This window comes from Mustela lutreola, chromosome 1 (genome assembly GCF_030435805.1).
Source record: "Mustela lutreola isolate mMusLut2 chromosome 1, mMusLut2.pri, whole genome shotgun sequence".
NCBI classification, from domain to species: domain Eukaryota; kingdom Metazoa; phylum Chordata; class Mammalia; order Carnivora; family Mustelidae; genus Mustela; species Mustela lutreola.
The window spans coordinates 285,900,901-285,922,234 of record NC_081290.1 but is presented as its reverse complement, the minus strand read 5'-3'; the positions used below and the strand labels follow the sequence as shown (position 1 = coordinate 285,922,234).

The window sequence follows — 21,334 nt, the reverse complement described above, 5'->3', positions numbered from 1 at the left end:
TGTGCACACAGAGGCCGTCCAATCACACCTCCAGACCCGCTTTCTACCGGTGAGTCGTCACTCCCTCAAGTTTTCCAGTGCCTCCACCAAGTCACTCACTCGTAGGAAACTACTGGCCAGCTCCGGGACCCAGCGCCAGACCCCCCTTCGCCCCAAAGCAGCAGCACTTCTGCCTGCAGAGGAGCGTGGGGCTTGGAACCGGGCCCTGGAGAGCGTCGCCCTGAGCGCACACCCTGGCCTTGCCACCCGTGGCTCGGGACTGGGGCGTGTGCCCTGAGCTCTGTGTCCTCCGGAAATGGGGGGCACCGGCCATCCCCAGCACCCAGGGTTTCTGTGAGGATTACCAGACAGCACTCAGAAGGGGAACTGCTTCATAAAAAACACCCAGTACAATGTTGACATTATTCTAATTCTTACCATGATCTGACACCTACAAACAAGAAAGATTTTCTAAAAGTTTCGCACGTGCTCAGAATCCATGATGACTCACGATGACGCGGGAAGAAAAAAGACCCTTTCCCAGCCAAAAAAACGTAAGTGAGCAGTGACACACAACACTCGCCTCGGAAGGTCGGACAGCGGCGCACAGCACACAGGCAAGCGCGGTCCTGACCAGGCTGGGACCCAGCCGCGCACCCACGAGCCAGGCACAGGAGCTCACGCGTGTTCACAGGAGCTCATGCGTGTTCACGGGGCCCACCTTTAAGCCCTGCCTCACAGCCTGAAGAATGATCTCGATCACGGTGGTGGTCTTCCCGGTGCCAGGAGGCCCGTGGATGATGGCAAGCTCTTTCTGGGACAGCGCGAAGGAGACGGCTTCCTTCTGGGAGGCATCCAGGCACGGGTTGCAGAACGGCAGCGGCTCTGCGGGAGAGGACAGTGGGACAGTGTTAGGCTCTGGCTCGGCGCGGCTGGCGACTGCTCCCGGCAGACGGAGCCAGTGGAAGGAAGCACCGCCTGTGGGGCTCGGAACCTCCCTGGAGCCAGCCAGGCGACACAGGAGCAACCTGCTGGGTCTCCCACCAGGAGAGGAAGTGGCAGACCACGGACCACAGGCCCAATGCAGCCGGCCGCCTACTTCCATGAGTGCAGTTTTCGGGGGCCCAGCCACGCCCATTCACTGGCCCACGGTCTCTGGCTGCCACAGCGCCCACAAAGCCGAAAATATGTACAATCCATCCCTTTATTTGAAAAGTTTGCCAACTCAGGCTCCACGATAACAGATTTTCCTCAAGTAAATGTTTCTTGGAACCTGTTTCTCCCAGGGGCGCCTGGGTGGCTCATTTAAGCATCGGACTCGTGATTTCGGTTCAGGTCATGATCTAAAGGTCACCAGACAGATGAGCCCCACGTGAGGCTCCGTGCTCAGCAGGGGGCCTGCTTAGGATGCTCTCTCCTCTCTGCCCCTCCCCTCCACGTGCGCCCACTCCAGCTCACTCTCTCAAAACTAAAAAGAAAATTAAAAATCAACAAAAACTAAAATAAGTTATTTATTTCTACCACGTTGCCCCTTTTTAAGTGCCCATAAAATGACAAAAAAGAATTAGGAGCAAATTTTGGAATCCTGTTTCTCCGCTGAATCTTCCACAAGGACCAGTCATCTGCCTCCCGTGCTGGATGCTCTGAGAGTAGCTACTGCGTGTCCAGAGTTGCAGGGCCCCTGTACGTGGAGACACCGGACCCGTGAGTGAGAACTCCCGGGCACAACGCCCTCGTCCAGGCTGGCCAGACAGACACAAAGCTGAAAAGCAGCAGCAGACCTGACCCAAAGTCCCAGCATGTCCCACTCCGCACTGCTTCCCTTTTCCTTAAATGCCCGCCTAACCACAACGTACCGTGCTCCCTAAAACACGGTATATAAATTTCTAATTCAGCTTCTACTGCACAGCAGCCTCTCGATAAATATTTGACAGAATAAAACACTGAAACGTCGTGCCTTCAGAACCCAGACAGGGGCCACCCAGCAGCCCTGTGTTTAAAGCCAACACGACCCTGCGTGGTTGGCACAGGCACGACATCACGTGGGCCCAGGATAACCCCCATCCCCCCAGGCAGCAGGAGACCGAAGGCTTCACTGAGGGCATGCTGGGAAGGTGGCAAAATCAGAATGTAGATTGACAAGTCATGGCAGCCGCTTGAGACAACATGCTCCCCTCAAAACTGGAGTTCTTCAAGACCACAGAAGGCTGGGAGAAAGCGCACCTACAAGGAAGGGGTGCGTGTGAGCACGTGTGTGCATGTGTCTGTATGAGAAAGACCTGGTGTTCCACATGGAAAAGAGTAGACTAGACACAAACACAGGGAGGTTAACTCCAGATGGCAGGTTCGCAAGGCTTCTGTTTCCCTCGTTAACACAGGTCTTCATTTCCAAATATTCTATAATTAACACCTAACACAGTACTCTTCTCATCAGAAAGAAACAACCTTCAATTTGAAGGACGTCGAGAAACGATCAAATGCCTTTAGAATCTGAACTCAAACAAACACAAGAACACTATTAAGCACAGACTGTGCTCAGCCATCCTATTTCCACAGACCACTGAGCTAGAACATCTTACATCCTAAAAGAACATACATTCGTTCGAGAGGACATTGTAAAGTCAGCAGAACGAGCTGCATCTCTGCGCGGAGTATGAGAGTCTAGTCCACACGAGTCACTCAGGTTTACAGAAGACACAAAGACGCCGTCTAACCGTGTGTCCTCCAACTCTCGCTCCGACACCCGAGGCCCTGCTGTTCTCAGAGCTTCCGCAGTGATTCTGAGCAGAAAAGAAAACACAGAGGTTCTTACGGATCTCACTGGCGGCACTGGGGGCGGAGCCACCGAAGAGAACGTCTACGAGTGAGCACGCGGGGCCGGAATGGTACTTCTTCAGTGTGATCAGAGCCCTGCCAAGGGAGAAAACTAGAATTAGGAGCTTTGGTGAAAACCAGACATAGATTCCCTGCCCAAGCCCCTGCCCAGCACGGCCACCACAGCCGCCGTCTCGCACGAGCGGCCCCCAGTGACTGCACACTCAGCCCAACAGCTCTCTTGTGTCCAGCGGAACGCGCGGTCAGGGCGCGCTGCTTGAGGAAAAGGAACATGGGACTCCCAGTCACACACGTGCCCCCTTACTTTTTCAGTCGCTTGTAAGTGACATCATTGGCCAGTTTTAACAGCCTGTAGGTCTGCTCCCTGTCCAAGTTCAGCTGGAAGTCATGGGACTCGTCAAAGGCCACCGTGACCGATCTCTGCGTGATCCGGGTCAGGATCCCCGTGGCCAGCTGACTCCCTTCGTCGTACAGACCCACTATATCGCCTGCAGAAACACAGATTCACGTTACACGAACACTGAGCAGACTTAAGCCGTGGATTATTTTATGTAATAAATTCCAGCATGTTTCAAATATCCCATCTCCACTGCTTTCTTTAGAAATGAAATCAGTAACGGTAAAAAAAATTTCTTTTTTAAGATTTTATTTATTTATTTGACAGAGAGAGATCACAGGTAGGCAGAGAGGCAGGAAGGGAAGCAGGCTCCCTGCTGAGCAGAGAGCCCAATGCTGAGCTCGGTCCCTGGACCCTGGGATCATGACCTGAGCCAAAGGCAGAGGCTTTAACCCACTGAGCCACCCAGGCGCCCACAGTAAAAGCCTTTTAACCAATCCCTCAATTAAACATGAAAACTGACTTGAGACCAATGAACTATTTAAGACAAACACACCCGTCAATAGAACACTTCAAGAGCCGCTCGCTCTGTGCCAGACACCGCTCTAGGCAGGGGTCTGACTGGGAACAGGACACAGACATCCGCACCAGAGGTTTTAAGGAAGATGAAGCCAGGAGGCGATGGGGAGAGACGAGGACATCATTTTAGAAACAGTACGGCGAGGGCCCCCGAGTGGTGACAGGTAAGCAGGAGGGCCCTGAACAAAGTGGGGGCCACAAGCACATCTAGGGAGGAACGTTCCAAGCAGAATGCGAAGAGGCCCCCGTCTGTCCCGCCGGATCAGGAACCTGAGGGCATGTCGGGCCAGAAGGGCTATCATGTGTCGCCTGAGAAGGAAGCCAACCCAGAAGAGGGCAAATCCAAGAAATGGAGAGAAACTAAGTCCAAGCGACCTCCTGTGAGCCCTGAAGTCAACTTCCTAGTATTGCAACCAATGCAATCCTTCTTCCCCAAGTCAATTTGGGTTGGCTTTAAAAAAAATTATTTTAAAGATTTTTATTTATTTATCTGTCAGAGAAAGAGAAGGAGCACAAGCAGGAGGAGTGGCTGGCAGAGGGAGAAGCAGGCTGCCCACTGAGCAGGGAGCCCGACGCAGGACTCAATCCCAGGACTCTCAGATCATGACCTGAGCCGAAGGCAGATGCCTCACCAACTGAGCCACCCAAGCATCCCTGGCTTGGCTTTTCATCACCTGGAACAGAAGACAGTTCTGACCCAAACAGACTCCACTCAGATAAAGCCAGAGCTACTCACAGATTTCCACCCCCCACACTCCCCTTATTCTGCGTCAGAAAGTGAACACCACGGGTGCCTGGAACAACCAGGCACCAGACACGCTCCTAGCCCAGGCTGTTTTCCGCCAGGCGATGAGCTTCATCTGCACCTTGAACCTCTCTCGGGCTCCTTCCCAACGTTACAGAGACAAGCAGCAGGCGGCAGCAGTGCTCCTGGGGCAGGGTCTGGTTCTGTGTGCGGGGCCCACTATGGGGTTGAGCATACTGACCCCACGCCTGCTGGGACCTCCCCACCAGCGCCCTGCAAGGGGTCCATGTTTCTAGGCCGAGCCTGCAAACTGCTCTTCAGAGGATGAAGAGGTGACAACCCACCTCGATCTGATCCACAGTTGCAGTGACACACCAGATTTCCACAGAAATGCCGCTTCCTTGGCTTCCCGTATATGAACCACTCAGCAGTTTCTGCGGTCACAGCGCACGGTGCGGGCTGCTGCATCTACTACTGAATGTGCGTCCACTCTCGGACTGCAGAGTGTCCCCCACATGGACATTCGACCCTGACAGCAAATCAGAAAGGGGCCACCATATCGCCCCCAGCCCCACCTACCGACGTGGGGCGGCGAAGAGCTCTCGCTCACTTAACAAGAACGTGGAAGACCGGACTCCAACCAGCAGCCCCTCCATCCCCCCTGTCTCCGAATCCAGCTGGTACTCCTACAACCTGCGCAAGAGTTTGGGAAATCCGAACAGCAAATGAGAAACCCCCATCACCACCAAAACAAGATGGAGAGTTTTCTAGAGCCAAATACAGCGGTGGCAAGGCTGCTGTCCCCAGGTCTGAGGGTGACACCAGGCACCCCTCATGTGGGTTCAGCAGCTCCTCGCCGCCGCTGCTCCTCCCCAGCAGGGCGGGCACGAGCGGCCCCCGGGCGAGCTGGGCTCAGGAAGCCGGGGAAGACAGAACTGCACACGGCACCACGGCGGTCCCAGACAAATATGACGGCAGTTGCGTGGAGTTCTGCACTTTCTAGGAGCCGCGATAAAAAAATTTAAGGGGCGCCTGTGTGGCTCAGCCAGGGAAGCATCCGCCTTCAGCATGATCTCAGGGTCCTGGGATCGAGCCATGCGGGGCTCCCTGCTCTGCGGGGCCTGCTTCCCCCTCTGCCTTTGCCCCGTTCATGCTCTATCAAATAAATAAAATCTTTTAAAAAAATTTTTCTTAAAGACACAAGTGAATTGATTTTAATAACAACATATTTTAACTCAACACACGACAGATACTATTTCCACATATATCAGAAATGACTCTGGAGATAATCTGAATTTTTCTGTACTGGGGCTTCAAAATCCGACGAGCACCGCACACACAGCACTCACGGCCGCAGTCCGGGCGCCCCGAACCACCTGCGGCTCGCGGCTGCCATCCTGGACACGCTGACCTGGACTACCGAGAAGCCACGTGAGAGGCAAACTTCTCTAAGCGTTCACTGTCCGCGTTAACTCTCCCGCTAGCCCCGTGCGAGCCGGGCTTCACAGAGTCCCAGGCACGGCCTGGAGGCCAGCGGGTGCAGCACGCGCCTCCGCTGCAAACGCACAGACCTGACGTAAAGCTGTTGCTGGGAAGCACCGCGGCCGCCACACATCTCCTGGGCTCCAAGGTGACCAGCAGCCGCCCGTAGAGCCCCGTCCGCTGGCTGGACACCTGCAGCTTCAGCAAACACACGCCTCGGCTCTGGAGTTCTCTCAGGGAGATGTTTTCCTGCCAGGACCTGGAAGACACCCAACACTGAGGGTTCAGTATTTACACTCCACCAGCTTTCACTTCCACCCACCCGGGATGAACGTAAAAGGGAGAGGGAAACAGACAAGGATCTGTGCCCAGGCTCTAAATAAAACCCCAACGGGCTCCGTACCTGTCCCTGGCGTCCTGCCCCTCCCCATCCTGTCCTGCTGGTACAGCTGGTCTCTTTACCTGCTCTACCCGCACTCTGCACCCCGGTTCCCCTGGGTCACTAAGCCCATCGGTGCCCCCCCCCAACGCCTGCCATCTGTACCCACACGAATCCACTCTGCCTCTCATCCTCACCACCACACCCCTGCTTCAAGCCACATCCCTCATCGTCTGGACCAGACAGAGCCTCCTGCCTCCAGACTGGCTGACCTCGGGGGCTTGCCCCGACCAGTCACAAGCAGCAGCGCCCACACGATCCACCTGAAATAGAAATCTATGGAAGTTAATAGAGGGAAGCCTCACCAAAGTGGAGGGGGGAGACCAGCAGGAGCAGCACCGCCCCGTCAGTTACAGACCCTGACAGGACAGAACCCTCCATCACGCAGCAGGGAGAGATGCACATCGCACACCCTCAAGAAACCAGCCACCCCTGCAACTCAGGCAGTGAGCAACAGTCACCCACGTGAACTCCTGCCTTTCCGGAACGGGCTTCCCTTCAAAGAGACCCCTCCCACGCCCTCCTTCTCCGTGAACTGAAGGTCCTCTCCGTCACCGGCTACACTAGCCCAGAGCGTGGGCCACAGCTCCCTCAGCCCGAACTGCAACTCTCTGCTGGGACGGATAAACCCATCTGGCTGTTTTATTTTTAAGGTTAATGCCGCCCCTCCCCCTGCCCAGAGAGCCATCGCTGGGCACGGAACAGCACACGCTCGCCCACGAGGCCCTACTCAGTCTGAGCGCTGCCGACCTCTCCGCGGGTGGTCACTGCTCTGGGTACCGCGTGGAGGGCCTGACCGAGGCCTGTCCTGCGCTCACAGCAAACCTGCGAGGTGGGAACAGTCCCACTTTGCAGGCGAGGTGGCTGCGGCTCAGGGACGGACCCTGCGAGGTCCCACAGCCACAGGTGGAGCTGCGGTTCTACGTAGGTGCTGCCACCGCAAACGCTCGGAGCCTCCGGAGCCAAAGCCTCTCGCACAAACCCCTGCCCGTCTGCAGTGCAGCGACTCGCTGCCAGGCCCAGAATCAGACTGCCTCCCCTCCAACCCCGGGCAAGTCACCGAAGCACCCGCTGTCACAGCTCCTCGGGCTCAAAATCTGAACAACACAGAGGGTTCCAGGAGCCCGCGCGGCCCTCGGTGAGCGCTCGATGCTACTATTTCAGCTAAATGCGTATCCACCTTCAGGAGCAAGCAGAGCTCGCTCCGCAGCCCCTGTCCCTGCACCGCCGCCAGGAAGCCTCCCCCTCCACCCACCGCACCCATTTTTCTGTGAGCCTGGCACCACCTGTCCCCGAAGCCAGCCTTGGCCTCACCGGGCCCGGGGGCTGGTCTTCCCCCCCCCCCCCCCCCCCGCCTGCGCGCTCCCGTCCCCACGACGCCCACGGCGGGAGAACATTGGCTGGGAAGGCCCCGTTCACAAGCTCCCGAGGCCACTCCCTGGCCCAGATCCCCCGACCAGGCCCAGATCCCTGCCCACACCCCTCCCCACGGCTAGACCCACCCCGGCCCAGGACCCCTGCCCGGGCCCAACCCCGCTCCCAGGACCCCCGGCCGGGCCCAACCCCTCTGCCCAGGACCCCTGCCCGGGCCCAACCCCTCTCCCAGGACCCCTGCCCGGGCCCAACCCCTCTCCCAGGACCCCTGCCCGGGCCCAACCCCTCTCCCAGGACCCCCGGCCGGGCCCAACCCCTCTGCCCAGGACCCCTGCCCGGGCCCAACCCCTCTCCCAGGACCCCCGGCCGGGCCCAACCCCTCTGCCCAGGACCCCTGCCCGGGCCCAACCCCTCTCCCAGGACCCCTGCCCGGGCCCAACCCCTCTGCCCAGGACCCCCGCCCGGACCCAACCCCTCTCCCAGGACCCCCGGCCGGGCCCAACCCCTCTGCCCAGGACCCCCGCCCGGACCCAACCCCTCTGCCCAGGACCCCCGCCCGGACCCAACCCCTCTGCCCAGGACCCCCGCCCGGACCCAACCCCTCTCCCAGGACCCCCGCCCGGGCCCAACCCCTCTGCCCAGGACCCCCGCCCGGACCCAACCCCTCTGCCCAGGACCCCCGCCCGGACCCAACCCCTCTGCCCAGGACCCCCGCCCGGACCCAACCCCTCTGCCCAGGACCCCCGCCCGGGCCCAACCCCTCTCCCAGGACCCCCGCCCGGGCCCAACCCCTCTGCCCAGGACCCCCGCCCGGACCCAACCCCTCTCCCAGGACCCCCGGCCGCCCCCTCCCCCGCCCCGCCCCGCCCCGCCCCGCCCCGGCGGCCGCAGCCTCGCGCCCTCCCACCGGCCCGCACCGGAGGAGGAAAAAGGGCTGAGGACGCGCTGACGCTAGTTAAGACCCGGGACGGAAAGGTCGGAGTGGGGGCTCCCGGCCGAAAAGAAAAGGCTCCTCAAGGGCCCCGAGACGGGCCGGGCCGCCCGGGAGGCGACAGTCCCAGCTCCAGCGGCCGCCGAACCCCCCAGCGCCCCGGGCGGGCCTCAGGGCGGCAGGGGAAAGTCTGTGCCCGAGGCCGGCCGCGCCGGGGAACTGCCGACCGACCCCGTACCTGCGCTCCTCGACCTCCGCGTCTCTCTCGAGCTCCAGCAGGTCCAAGTGCTTGGTCACGAAGCTCTCCACAGCCGCCGAGGCCATGGCCGCCGCCGGGCCGGGGCCCGGGGGAACGGAGGGCCGGCTGCCGCGCGGGGCGGAGTTCCCGGGCCGGACCCTGTGCGTCGACGCACGAGGTTCGGGCCGACGCCGTTTCCGCTTCCGGCCGAAGCCGCGGGAAGATGGCGGCGGCCGTGACGACGCGGGCCGCGACGGTGGCCCTCGGACGGCTGGTGTCCGCGTGCAGCCGCGGCGTCCTGAGAGCGCCAGGGCCCGGAGCCGGTGAGACCCTGGCGGCGGGGTGAGAAGAGGGAGCGGGGCGCGCGGGTCCGTGTCCGCCGCTTCGGTGTTGACCCCCTTTTTTTGGTGCGCGAGGAGAGTACTCGCTTTGCAGCCGCGGAAACCCGGGTTGGGAGCCGGTTCCTTCGCTTAGCGGCTTCGCGGCTGCCGTCGGCTCCGCAGCTCGCTTGGAGCCCGTGTGGCCGGGGGAGCCGACCGACGTGGCTCGCCCGGGTGCCGCGGCCGGGCGGCCGGTGTGTCCGGCCGCGAGCTAGGCGGGACCGCGGCCCCGGCCTCCCGCCGCCCTGCGCGCCCGCCGGGGCCTCCGGAAGCCGGTGCTGAGCGGCCGGGCCGAACCCGGACCTTAACGCCTGCGTCCGAAGCAGCGGCCTCGTTCTCCGGCAGGGCCGAGCGGTTCGGTCCGACAGAAACCGTGGATTGCTGCTCGAAGTGATGGGTGTGGGTATCTGTGTCCGGAAGCGTTTCGTCGTGTTTTATTTTTTGTTAAAGATTTTATGTATTTATTTGACAGAGATCACAAGTAGGCAGAGAGGCAGGCAGAGAGAGAGGAGGAAGCAAGCTCCCTGCTGAGCAGAGAGCCCGATGCCGGACTCGATCCCAGGACCCTGAGATCATGACCTGAGCTGAAGGCAGAGGCTTAACCCACTGAGCCACCCAGGCGCCCGTTTCATTGTGTTTTAAAACTAAGTCCGAGTGTATGTTCCATAGTAAAGAATTGTTCTCTTCCTGGGCGTGGACACAGCGCCTCGGCGGCCTGCAGTTCTTGGTGACGGTGTCTACTTCGGATAGAAGCGCTGGCGACCTTCCGATGGAGCCGTGTTCCTGGGCTTTACTGAGAAGAAATTGCCAAGTGGGGCCCGAGGCCGTGGGAATCCAAAATCCCGGTGGTGAGCTGGTAACCGGCCAGGCGGCTGCCGGAGGGCTCCAGACCCACCATTCTGCTTTCTTTCCTTCTGTGCGCCCGACGTCTTCCGTTAGTGCAGCTCGGGTTGAAGCCGGGAGGGACGTTCTCGCAAAAGCAGGGGGAGTTACCGGGGCCTACGGACGTCAAACCGCCTCTGGAATGCTGTGTTCGACGCCGGACCCCCCCCGCGTTCGGAAACACAAGTTCCATGGAGTACAGAGAAGGGGCCGGAGTGATAGGCAGATGGGACCGTGAAGACTGAGAGAGGGAAGCAGGATGGAAGGCGCACCACAGTCCTTGTCCTTATAGAGCTAAAGGACGACCCCCCGCCCCCAGGAGAGGAAGGAGCACATTTGTTCCTTCTGGGGTCCAAGGCTAAGGCAGGACCGTAGCTCAGAGTTACAGGGAAGCAGATCAGGTGCAGAAACTTTGCAGCTGAGCCTTCCGCAGTGGGGCGGCCCCCAGGAGAGGCGCGGAGTCCCCCGTCAGAGCATCTTCCCAACCGGGGCTTCGTGTGCTGACTCAGCAGACTGGGCTTCCTTCATTCACCCACCATTTATTGAGCACCTTTTCTGGGTCAAGCAGGGGTGGGGAGGGGGTGGAATACAGGAGTAACAAGCATAGATAAGCCCTGCTTTAATGAGGTGGCATTTGGGTGGGGGAGGGGGGCATGGCAAGACAGGCAGTGTCTAAAAATAAGTGACATAGTGTGTTAGAAGCCGTTCAGTCTTATACAGAAAGATAAAGGGTGCAGTGGAGAGAGGGGGTCAGTTTTAAATAGGACAGTCAGGGAAGGCCTCTCCACTGAGATGCTGTTTGAATGGACACAAAGAGAAAATGGGGGAGGGGAGCCAGAGGAACAGCCGTCCGGGCACCCAGGCTTCAAGGCAGGCGCGTGCCTGGCACGTTATGGGAATGGCCAGGAAGCTGGAGTGGCAGATGCAGAGTGAACAAGAGGTAGGGCCGGAGACATGGGGGGTGGGGGGACGCATCATGCAGCCACGCCCTAGAGGCCCCTGTAAGGGCTTTGGCTTTTTCTCTGAGTTGAACAGAAAGCTCTTGTGAGAGTTTCAGCAAAATAGTGACAGGATCTGACCTAAGTTTTCCCAGGATCACTTTAGCGGCTGCAGAGAAAGGAGGTAATGGGGAAGGCAGGGTGTCCGTAACCAGTCGGGCAAGGGGGGGTGGCTTGGAGGGTGTGCGTGGGCAGAGCCTGGATCTCTTGAAGAGAGAGCCAGGAGGATTTGCCGACAGCTCTGAGGGCATGCCAGAGGAAGGGTCCAGAGTGACTGAGATTTCTGGCCTGCGCCCTGGGGAGATGAGGATGCCATGGTGGGGGGTGGGGTGAAGAAGCAGGCGTGGGGGGTGCGGGGGTCTGGAGCCTTCGCAGGTTTTGAGATGCCTCCTAGAGTTGCGAGTGGCGATAGCAAATACACAAGTGGATCGTCAAATCCAGGCTGCGGGTGTAAACCTGGGAGTCGCCAGTGTAGACGGGATATTTAAAAGTCATTCCTCTGGGGTCAGTCAGCGGAGGAATGGTCATAGAGAAAGAAGAGATAAAGCCGAAGGTAGGGCAAGGCAGTAGGGGAGAAACCAGCCCACGACACCAATAACTGGGAACATCTGCTAACAGGTAACTACGGAAAGGTGAATTTCAGGAAATGTAAATCGCAGCTCAACGTAAAAAAAAATGCATCAGTAGATGCAGGAAGTAGTTGATGAAAGTCGACATGCGTTCGTAACAAAAACTCAGATAGATGCAGATGAAACTTTTATTTTTTTTAATTTAAGTTGGCTCCATGCCCAACATGGGGCTCGGAACAACCCTGAGATCAAGGGCCACGTGCTCTACCATCTGGGCCAGCCAGGAGCCCCCACGAAGGAAACTTCGGGAACAGGACATCTTCAGACGAAAGAATAAATAAACCCTCGACAGTTCCTGCGTTGCCGTCCTCTGCTTCTTACTCCTAAGCTCTGCATTCCCGGCCCTTCGCCGGGTAGACCGTGATTGCCTTTGTCCCTTGGCGTAGTAGTCGCCTGTCGCTGCAGAACAAGAGTTACCCCAAAACGTAGCAGCTTGAGATGACCAGCATTTGTCGTGCGCACCATTTCCAATGCTCAGGAGTCCGGGGGCCGCTTAGCTGGATGGTTCTGGAACTCTCGTCAGCTGGGGCTGGACTTTCTGTTTCCAAGCTCACACCTTGGCCGTGAGCAGGCGGCCTCCGTGCCAGTCTTAGAATTTAATCTCAGAAATGCCATGCCCTTGGTGCGCCTGGGTGACTCAGTGGGTTAAGCATCTGCCTTCAGCTCAGGCCATGATCTCAGGGTCCTGGGATCGAGCCCCACATCGGGCTCCCTGGTCCGTGGAGAGCCTGCTTCTTCCTCTCCCTCTCCCCTTGCCTGCCACTCTGCCTATTTGTGCTCTCTATCTCTCTGTCAAATAAAAAAATAAAATCTTTAAAAAAAAAAAAAAAGTGCCGTGCTCTTCCTTCTGCCGCATGCCACTGGCCGCAGAAACCAGCTGTGTTCAGGAGGTGGGCTCTGCAGGCTGTCTCGGGGGGACAGAGCTGGATCTGAGCCCACCAGGCATGTGGCGGTCAAGGAACAGATCAGTGGGTGAGTGGTTCTGGGTTTAGGCGCTTTCCCGTGGTGTGATGAACACATCTCGGCACGCGCGAGCTGTAACTGGGCGCTGCTGTCCCAGCGCTGCTGACCTGGCCTTCCCGCAGGTGCGTGGGGAGCCGGCGCCCTGACACGGGTGCCCGCAGAAGCAGTTCTTGTGTGTTTTGCCTTCTGAAGAGCGGTGGCCTTTCTTACCGGTGACGATTGCTGTTTCTTGTTCCCTCAGCTTCCCTGGAGTCCGCTTCCCGAAGGTTCAGTTCGCAGAGCACCACGGTTCCGGAAGGGTAATACCGAGATGTGGGTTTGGGTGACTTGTCCTTTGTAGGACTGTCTTTCTCAAGTCAAAACAGCAGATGCGTGGGTTTTCAAGAACATCTACATTTTCTCTTAACTTTTTGATGGTATTTTTTCAAAAACCCTTGACATAAACTTAGACAGGACTTTGAGTGTCCGGACAAATGTGCTGCTAGGGCTTATGCAGCTGATTCTGTTAAGGAAGGTTCATGGCTCCTAATTAGAAACTTCTGAGAAGATGGAATCACAGGAAGGTTGGATCAGAATTTTTAGGGAGAACTTAAATACCATTTGGAAGAAAAATCACACCCACTCGTAGGAATATCCAGGAGCAGTGGAGGATAGCAGTTAGGAATTAGGAAGCTCCTGGGCCCTCTGCTGGCCCCGCCCCTTGCCGGCCAGGGTCCTTGAGCTTTGTTTCCTGTCCTGCCAGATGGAGATGTTGTTAGTGTCTCTCTCCGTAGGGTTCTGTGCGCCTGCAGTAGATTCCTGCATCTGAAGAGCTTAGGACCGCGCCGGGCAGCGACTTGTCAACAGTGTTGGCATCACAGGCTCAGAAGTGGGGGAGATCAGGGGGCTCTTAGGTTTCTCAAAAAACAGAACCAGGTGATAGAGATCCTAAGGGGGAATGTCCGTTACTTTGCCCTTTCTGTCTCTTCCCCTTGGAGTTCGGGTTTCCAGCGTCCGTTGTTTCGCTGTCTGTAGCAGGGGATGGCCAGGCCCCGCGAGGACGCCGGGGCTTCCCCGTCCGACCCCGTTCCTCCTTGTCCATCAGAGGTCCCCAGGCCACAGTTCAGGAGCGTGTTTCCAGGTGCTCTGAGCTGAGCGCAGTGGACGAGCTCCGTTTCATTTCCTTGGCCAGTTGACGCCACGGCGCCCAGAGCTCCGCTGTGAGAAGCGCCTACTGGCTCCCCGCACAGCACAGGGGCCCGGGATGGCTGCGGAAGCGGCTCTTCCCTGGCGAGCTGCCTTTGTTCCTTGCAGGAGCTCTGCCACAGAAAGACTGACCTTTCCTTCTGGCGGCAAACAGCAGCAAAAGCTTTAAAATGGTTCTGAGTAACTGAATCCGATGTGGGTTCTCGTGAACTCTCCCCTCTTTGTAGTCTACAGAAATTCAAGGCCAAATGAGGGCAGGAAATGAGACAGACTTTGCCTCCTCCTTTTGCCCGTGGGCTGCGCTCCACGCACAGCTGACTCCTCTGCTACAGGATAGACGGACAGCAGTGCCGTGGCCCTGAGCACGTCCCCATACCACCCAGTCCGCGCGGCCCTGGGGGCAGGTGCTTTTGAACCCATTTGCTCCGTGAAAGAAACTGGAGCGCGGAGTCATGAGGGGCTTGCCAAGGTCATGTTCACCTGGTGGCCGAGGCGGGGTTCAGTCCCGGGGCTCCTGTCTGGGCATGAAGGCCAAGCAGGCACGTGCCTGGTAGAGGAGTTAGGGGTCAGGGCAGACCTGCTAGGGGCAGAGCAGTGGTGTTCCTGTCGTGGGAGCCCTGCCTACAGAACCCCGGAATGTTGGGGTGACACGCAGGAGCCCGGCGGGGAGGCAGAGAACTCATGGCCTGGCAGGGGGGGAGGTGTTGGATGGCCCGGGGGGGGGGGTAAGTTATTCCCAGGAGGGACTCTTCTGGAATAAAATGTTTGGATTTCCCGTTTTGATTACTGAGGGATAAGCGGGTGTTTCTTGAAACACGGGGTCATGTGGGAGCTGTCCCCAGTGCCACCAGGGGGCGGGTCTGTACCAAAGAGTCCCATGTCGGCAGGCAGTGACGGCCCTCCGACCCGAGCACAGCCATTTCTTACAGACTCTGAACTGTCTTTTCCCACGGACGGGCCACACACGCGTCACATGTGTTTTACAGATACGTTCCTAAAACATCGCTGAGTTCACCGCCTTGGCCAGAAGTTGTCCTGCCAGACCCCGCTGAGGAGACCAAACGCCATGCAGGTGACCCAGGCGGACGCCGGAGGGAGGGGCGGGGAGGAGGGCCTGTCCCCGGCCACAGAACAGGATCTCACGTCTTCACATGCCCTGAGACCCAGCGTGGGGTGAACGCTTAGGCTCATTTTTGCCACTGGACACAAAAACGTCACCCCTCGTTCATTTCGCACCCGCCAAGGTCAAAGAGGCAGACCAGCGAGGGAGCGGCCCGGGGCCTCTCCATCTCCGCAGCCGGGGGAGCACTGGGTGCTGGTGCTGCCCTGGGGGGTGGCGAGACTGTCAGGGTGCTGCGACAGGAGGAGGGACTAGGTGGCCGGCCACCAGTGTGTGAGCGAGTGCAGGGCTCTGTTTCCCTCACGAGGCTGGAGATGCAGGTCCGCGTGGGGCGTCTTCCAGTTTATTTTGTTCTGTTTTTAAAAGATTTTACTTATTTATTTGATAAAGACAGCGAGAGAGGGGACACAAGCAGGGGGAGTGCGAGAGGGAGAAGCAGGCCTCCCGCTGAGCAGGGAGCCCGATGCGGGGCTCGATCCCAGGGCCCCGGGATCATGACCAGAGCCGAAGGCAGCCGCTTAATGACTGAGCCCCCCAGACGCCCCATCTTCCAGGTTTAAAGTACCATTTGAGATGCGGCAGGAGATCCGCGGTGATCTGCCCCTTCTCCAGCCGCGGCTCTGGCCTGACTCTGCTTCGGGAACAAGAAGTGTGTGTTCCTCTCCGAGCGCCAGCCCCAGGCCAGGCGGGGAGGGTCAGGGCTCATAGACGCTTACCAGACAGTGACCAGGGTGGGAAAGAGCAGGTGATGAGCCGAGGTGAGGCCGTGGAGCCCAGAGCTGTGCGGGCAGCAGCTTGAAGGTAGAATCTAGCACAGGGTGGGGGGTCATTCTAGCTTCTCCTGGGTGCAGAAAGGCCTCTCCTTCACTTGACCAGTCCTCTGGCTTTTTCTTAATAAAGACCGGGAGCTCCACAGGGTGAAGGTCTGCCCCCTGCCCTACCCAGTCAGAGAGACCGAGTCAGGCACACTGAGTGCTCAGGCCAGAGGACACAGGCGGCCGTGGGGCATTCCGTGAGGTCTGGGGGACACGTGTCTTTAGGTGCCCCCCGTGCCGAGGAGCCCATGCCCCTGGGAAGGGCAGGTTGAGCCCCAGCTGTGCAGAGAGGCACGGTGACAGCTGTCACACCCACCCCCACCGCCACTGGAGCTTGCCGTCCTGTGAGGGAGAGCGGGGGCACGGGGCCTCATATGACCATCGCTGCGGGCCTGGGCTGTGTGGGGCCGCGTGGCTGCCATGCCCGGTGTGAGTGGCCGACCGGCCCGCCACCATCCTGGCTTTCTCCCCCACAGAGGTCGTGGGGAAGGTGAACGAGCTGATCGCCACGGGCCAGTACGGCCGGCTCTTCGCCGTGGTGCACTTCGCCAGCCAGCAGTGGAAAGTGACCTCCGAGGACCTGATTTTAATCAATAACAAGTTAGACATTGCGTGTGGAGAGCGGATACGGCTGGAGAAGGTGAGAGCATCCACATCTCAGGGCGCGGTCACCAAATGTGCCCTCCTGCCCCCGGGTTCGTCCTCAGGAGGCTTTCTCAGGTCGGCAGGCGAAGGCGAGCAGAGCCGAAGGCAGGAGCCAGGTGTCCCCCCTGGGTGCGGGCGGCCAGCGGAGCAAGAGGAGGTGTGGGTGGCTGGCCCCAACCCAGGGTCTCCAGGGTTACCTTCCGTGCAGGAAAATATGTGTGCTGAGGTCCCACGTCTCGGGAATGTTCTCCCGGAAAAAAGAATGAGCCTCCCAGGTACAGGCAGAGGGTTTGCAGCCGCATGGCCGTGGAGAGTGTCTCGGCGGGAGCGCTGCGCTGGTGTCAGATGGACGGCGGCTGCTCCCGGGGCATCTGGCTGGCACTGGTGGGCTTTACTGGCCATTCCACGCCCTTGGTCTGTGAGTCTGGCGTTTCCACCCACCACTTAAAATGCTTTCTGCTGTTTCGGGTGGCCTTTTTGTTTTTTCTCTTACTCTGTTTATAAAAGCATATAAAGTCTAAGTTTTCAGGGGTGCCTGGGATGCACAGTCAGTGAAGTGTCTGACTCTTGGTTTTGGTTCAGGTCATGGTCTCAGGGTCGCGGGATCAAGCCCCGCCTTGGGCTCCCCGCTTGGCACAGGGTCTGCTTGGGACTTCTCCATCTGTGCACTCGATCGAGCTCACTCTGTTTCTCTCAAATAAAGCTTAAAATATATATTTACTCAAGTGTTCTGCACTAGCTTTCTATACCTTTCTTGTTTTGTGACTGCAGACTCTTCGAGTCTGTACACCAAGGGGAGCATTAAATGCTCTTTTGTTTCGTTTAAAGATTATATTTATTTATTTGTCAGAGCGCGCACAAGCAGGCAGAGCTGCAGGCAGAGAGAGAGAAGCAGGCTTCCCGCTGAGCAGGGAGCCCGATACGGGGCTTGATCCTAGGACCCTGGGACCATGACCTGAGCCGAAGGCAGCAGCTTAACCGGCTGAGCCACTCAGGCACCCCTAAACTCTGTTTCTAAGATGGTGTCATCCCCGCCTTCAGTCTGAGCTCCGAGCTGCGCTGACTGACCGTGTGGACTGCAAGAGCCACCAGAGCTCCCTTCTCCCGAATGCCACGGGGGCTCTGTCGTGAGCTCCTCAGCATGGGCTCGTTTACTCCATAACGTCTAAAGTAGGAGGGGGCCGCCCGGGGGCTCAGTTGTTAGTGTCTGCCTTCAGCTCAGGTCATGGTCCCAAAGTTCTGGGATCCAGCCCCTCATCGGGCTCCCTGCTGGGCGGGAAGCCTGCTTCTCCCTCTCCCACTCCCCCTGCTTGTGTTCCCTCTCTCGCTGTGTCTCTCTCTGTCAAATAAATAAAACCTTTAAAAATAAAATAAGTAGGAGACTCGAGTGTATCTGAGAAGATTTCTAAAAAGACATTTTTTTTGAAGTTTGCTTTTTTTAGTAATCCCTACACCCCATGTGGGGCTTGAACTCACGGCCCCAAGATCAGGAGTCACGCATTCCACCAATTGAGCCGGCAGACGCCCCCCAGAAAGATACTGTTTTGAAACCTGTCGCATGAACAGAAACATTCTCAAAAGGACCACGCGATCCGATTGCTTGTCCTCACTTAGGTTGAGTGGCAGAGAACGCGTCAGCCTGAAAGTCACTGTGAGACGGTGTCTCGGTTATTTGTCGCTGAAGTCGCTATAAAGTACGCTTCGTCTGTCGATGTTTCGGTTTTACACGATCCAGTATTTTCCTTTTTTCTTTTTCTTTCTTTCTTTTTTTGTTGTTGTTGTTGTTGAAGATTTTATTTACTTGAGAGCAAGAGAGCATGAGCGGGAGAGGGTCCGAGGGAGAAGCAGGGTCCCCACTGAGCAGGGAGCCCAGTGCGGGGCTCGATCCCAGGACCCCGGGTCATGACCTGAGCTGAAGGCACCTAACTGACTGAGCCCCCCTGGGCGCCCTGATCAGGGATTTTTCTTATCAGTAAAATTTAAGATGGCCTTCCAACATCTGCTAAAAACACCGCTGTCCTCGCAATGCAAAGATGTCTTCATCTGAGGCCACACTTGGCCACGCCTGGCCGCGCCGAGGACGGTTTCTGGACCGTCCACGTGGACTTTCCCAGTCTTTAAAAGAACACACCTGAGCCTCCGTCTCGGCGGGGTCAGCAGTTGTGAACCGCCTCAGGGACGCCACGGTGTGGCTTTCCCGCATACATTGTACCTTCCCATGAAAAGTTTAAAAAAAAAAGGACATCCTTGTTTGCACGGGACGGTTGACACTGTCCTCCAGGTGGGCGATCAGCATGTCAAGTGCTCAGGGGACACCGGTCCGGGCTCTGCCATTGGGCCGGCCCAGGAAGGTAGACCCAGCACTGGGGCCAGAGCTGGCTGCCTCCCCACCAGTTCGAATCCCGGGAAACATGAGGTGGCGGGTACCTCCTTCCTGCTCCGGTGTTTGCGCCGCTGACTCTCCTGGCACTTGGTGACACGGCCGCTTCGTTCACAGGTCCTGCTGGTTGGAGCTGACAACTTCACGTTACTCGGCAAGCCGCTCCTCGGGTAACGCGCACTTGTGCGGGGCTTTTTCTGGGACTCAGTGGGCTGTGGGGGGAGGCCAGATAGAGGACGCCCGGGCCCAACTAGTGCTGCTAATTTCTTACTGTGGGGCGTGTAAGATTTGTTGACAGACTACCCTGTTCTTTTGTTTTTTTTTTTTTTTTTTTTTAAGTAAATACTACCTCCCCTATGTGGGACTTGAACTCGCAATCCCAGAATCAAGTCCTGTGCCCTTCCAACCGAGAGAGCCAAGGGCCCATGTGCTGTTTTTTGGGTTTTTTTTTTTTTAAGGTTCTATTTATTTGTTTGACAGAGATCACAAGTAGGCAGACAGGCAGGCAGAGAGAGAGGGAGAAGCAGGCTCCCTGCTGAGCAGAGAGCCCGATGTGGGGCTCGATCCCAGGACCCTGAGACCATGACTTGAGCCACCCAGGCGCTCCTGTTTTTTTATTATTCTTATTAAATTACAGCTCACTTACAGTATCATATCTGTTCTCTATACCTTACCAAGTGCAGACCTCCATCGGCCTAGTTACCCTCTGTCTCCTCCCAAAATGATTACAGTCTGATCAGCTGGATTCCCCGAGCGGAGTCACAACCCCGTGACTGATTTATTTCGTGACCAGAAGTTCACACCCTTGGTCCCCGTCCCCTCAGCCTTCACCCCTTCCTTCTACACCGGGCTCGATCATGCTTCTTGGTGGTTTTCAAAAAATACCTGCAGGAAGGACGTGTTACTTTTATAATTGGCGAAAAAGAAAGTAAAGGTTTGTTTTGGAAATTCTTACATAGAGCATTAGTAAGATCGAAAAATAATTGAGAAGGTGTGTCATTGATTATCTTTCTCCCTCCTAGAAAGGATCTCGTTCGTGTAGAGGCCACAGTCATTGAAAAGACAGAATCATGGCCAAAAATCAATATGAAATTTAGGAAAAGGAAGAACTACAAGAGGAAAAAAGGTAAGTTAGAGAAAGCGTGGCAGGTGTCATGTCCCCACCCTGCTCCGTCGGATGGTCCTGCGGCTGTTGGGGGTCTGGGGCCACTGGGATGCACCAGCCACAGACATGGGGGAGAGAGCTCTGCCCCAGTACTCCGGTGTGGAGGGGCAGATGGAGGCCCGTCTTAAACAGGCCAGAGGTGTGGAGGAAGAGGACCCCGGGAGCTTCAGGCCCTCGCCACAGCCTGACGCCGCGTGCCCCGGGAGACACGGACGCAGACGCCAGAGGCAGCAGTTACGTCCCACACAGACTGGACAGAGAAACGGGACGTGGCGGTTGCCAGGGGGTCCTCTCAGCGCAACGTCACAGAGAACGGGAACGAATCTTGGAGCAACACCTGACCTTGTGCCTCTGGGCACATATGTCCGTCCACATACGCTTGTACCCACACGTGTGTGTGACGGAACATGGGAGGGCAAGCCCGTCTGCAGAGCCTCCAGGGGAGCAGGGAGGCCGGAAGGTGGGGGCTGTTGATAGAGAAGGGAGAGCCAGAGGGGCCGGGGGGGGCCGGGGGGGGGGAGCGTGGGCTTCGGTGTGCCCGCGGTCGGGGGACGCCTCGACAGGAGCTTGGCTCTCTGCAGGGCCGTGCCCACAGGAGCTTCTGCTGGAAGTCACCTTGTGAGGCTGCTCAAGGCTGGGCTCATGGGCTGCGGCAGCCTGTCTGGGGAAACCTGTAGCCCTCACAGTCCTTGGTCACCACGGGAACTGCTGGCCTGAACTACCAGTAGTGGGGAGTTGGTAAAATACCCTGACACCGTAGGGTGGCCTTTACCACAGGTCAGGGCCACAGGAGACTCTCCTCCGCCCTCTGTCACCCCCAGGCAGCCTGCAGGTCTCACCGCATGCCAGGAGGAGGGCCGGGCTGCTCCCGGCCTCCGAGGCCCCGGGTCTTACAGCCTGTGCTGCTTCTGATGGGGGCTCACGGAGCACCCTCAGGAGGCCCTCATGGCATGTGGCTGGCAGGGCCCACACGGGGTCTGGGTGCCATCTGGGAAGGGCTGGTGCCAGGCTGACCCGCACTCACTCGCAAAGGGCAGGTGGTCCGGCAGCAGGGTCTCACCGCGGCTCATGAGCACGCTGGGTGCGGCCAAGCTGTGACCCTGCTCTCTCCCTCCCAGTGATCGTGAACCCGCAGACTGTCCTCCGGATAAACACCATCGAGATTGCTCCACGTTTGTGCTAACCACGAAGGCCATGTTTACAGAATATAAAAATAAACGCCTGTTTTCTGGA

General features: G+C 58.0%; 2 protein-coding genes across 4 annotated transcripts in view; one reads left to right on the top strand and one right to left on the bottom strand.

Moving 5' to 3' along the window:
* The window catches only part of IGHMBP2 (immunoglobulin mu DNA binding protein 2), a 25,850-nt gene extending 16,700 nt beyond the window's left edge, over nt 1–9,150 (bottom strand). For 2 of the 3 annotated variants that reach the window (XM_059150028.1, XM_059150034.1), the window contains exons 1-5: nt 8,940–9,150; nt 6,047–6,216; nt 3,119–3,302; nt 2,792–2,889; nt 701–864 (exon numbers count right to left, since the gene is read on the bottom strand). In XM_059150028.1, coding sequence (XP_059006011.1) covers nt 701–864; nt 2,792–2,889; nt 3,119–3,302; nt 6,047–6,216; nt 8,940–9,025 — 702 coding nt within the window. In that variant the 5' untranslated portion in view covers nt 9,026–9,150. The remainder of the gene's footprint in view (nt 1–700; nt 865–2,791; nt 2,890–3,118; nt 3,303–6,046; nt 6,217–8,939) is intronic. The other variant, XM_059150042.1, reaches the window with a different exon arrangement.
* Nucleotides 9,131–21,334, top strand: MRPL21 (mitochondrial ribosomal protein L21). Its single transcript, XM_059150056.1, has 7 exons — nt 9,131–9,262; nt 13,033–13,090; nt 14,963–15,048; nt 16,388–16,551; nt 19,054–19,106; nt 19,959–20,062; nt 21,220–21,334. Exons 1-7 carry the CDS (start codon nt 9,163–9,165, stop codon nt 21,282–21,284), a joined length of 630 nt encoding a protein of 209 aa, XP_059006039.1. The 5' UTR covers nt 9,131–9,162; the 3' UTR covers nt 21,285–21,334.

What these genes read in the sequence shown, in the direction of transcription:
- MRPL21 (XM_059150056.1), top strand. Translation starts at nt 9,163, where the DNA reads ATGGCGGCGGCCGTGACGACGCGGGCCGCGACGGTGGCCCTCGGACGG. An exon ending in AGCGCCAGGGCCCGGAGCCG is followed by an intron (nt 9,263 to 13,032) that starts GTGAGACCCTGG and finishes TTGTTCCCTCAG; the next exon opens with CTTCCCTGGAGTCCGCTTCC. An exon ending in CTCGGCAAGCCGCTCCTCGG is followed by an intron (nt 19,107 to 19,958) that starts GTAACGCGCACT and finishes TCTCCCTCCTAG; the next exon opens with AAAGGATCTCGTTCGTGTAG.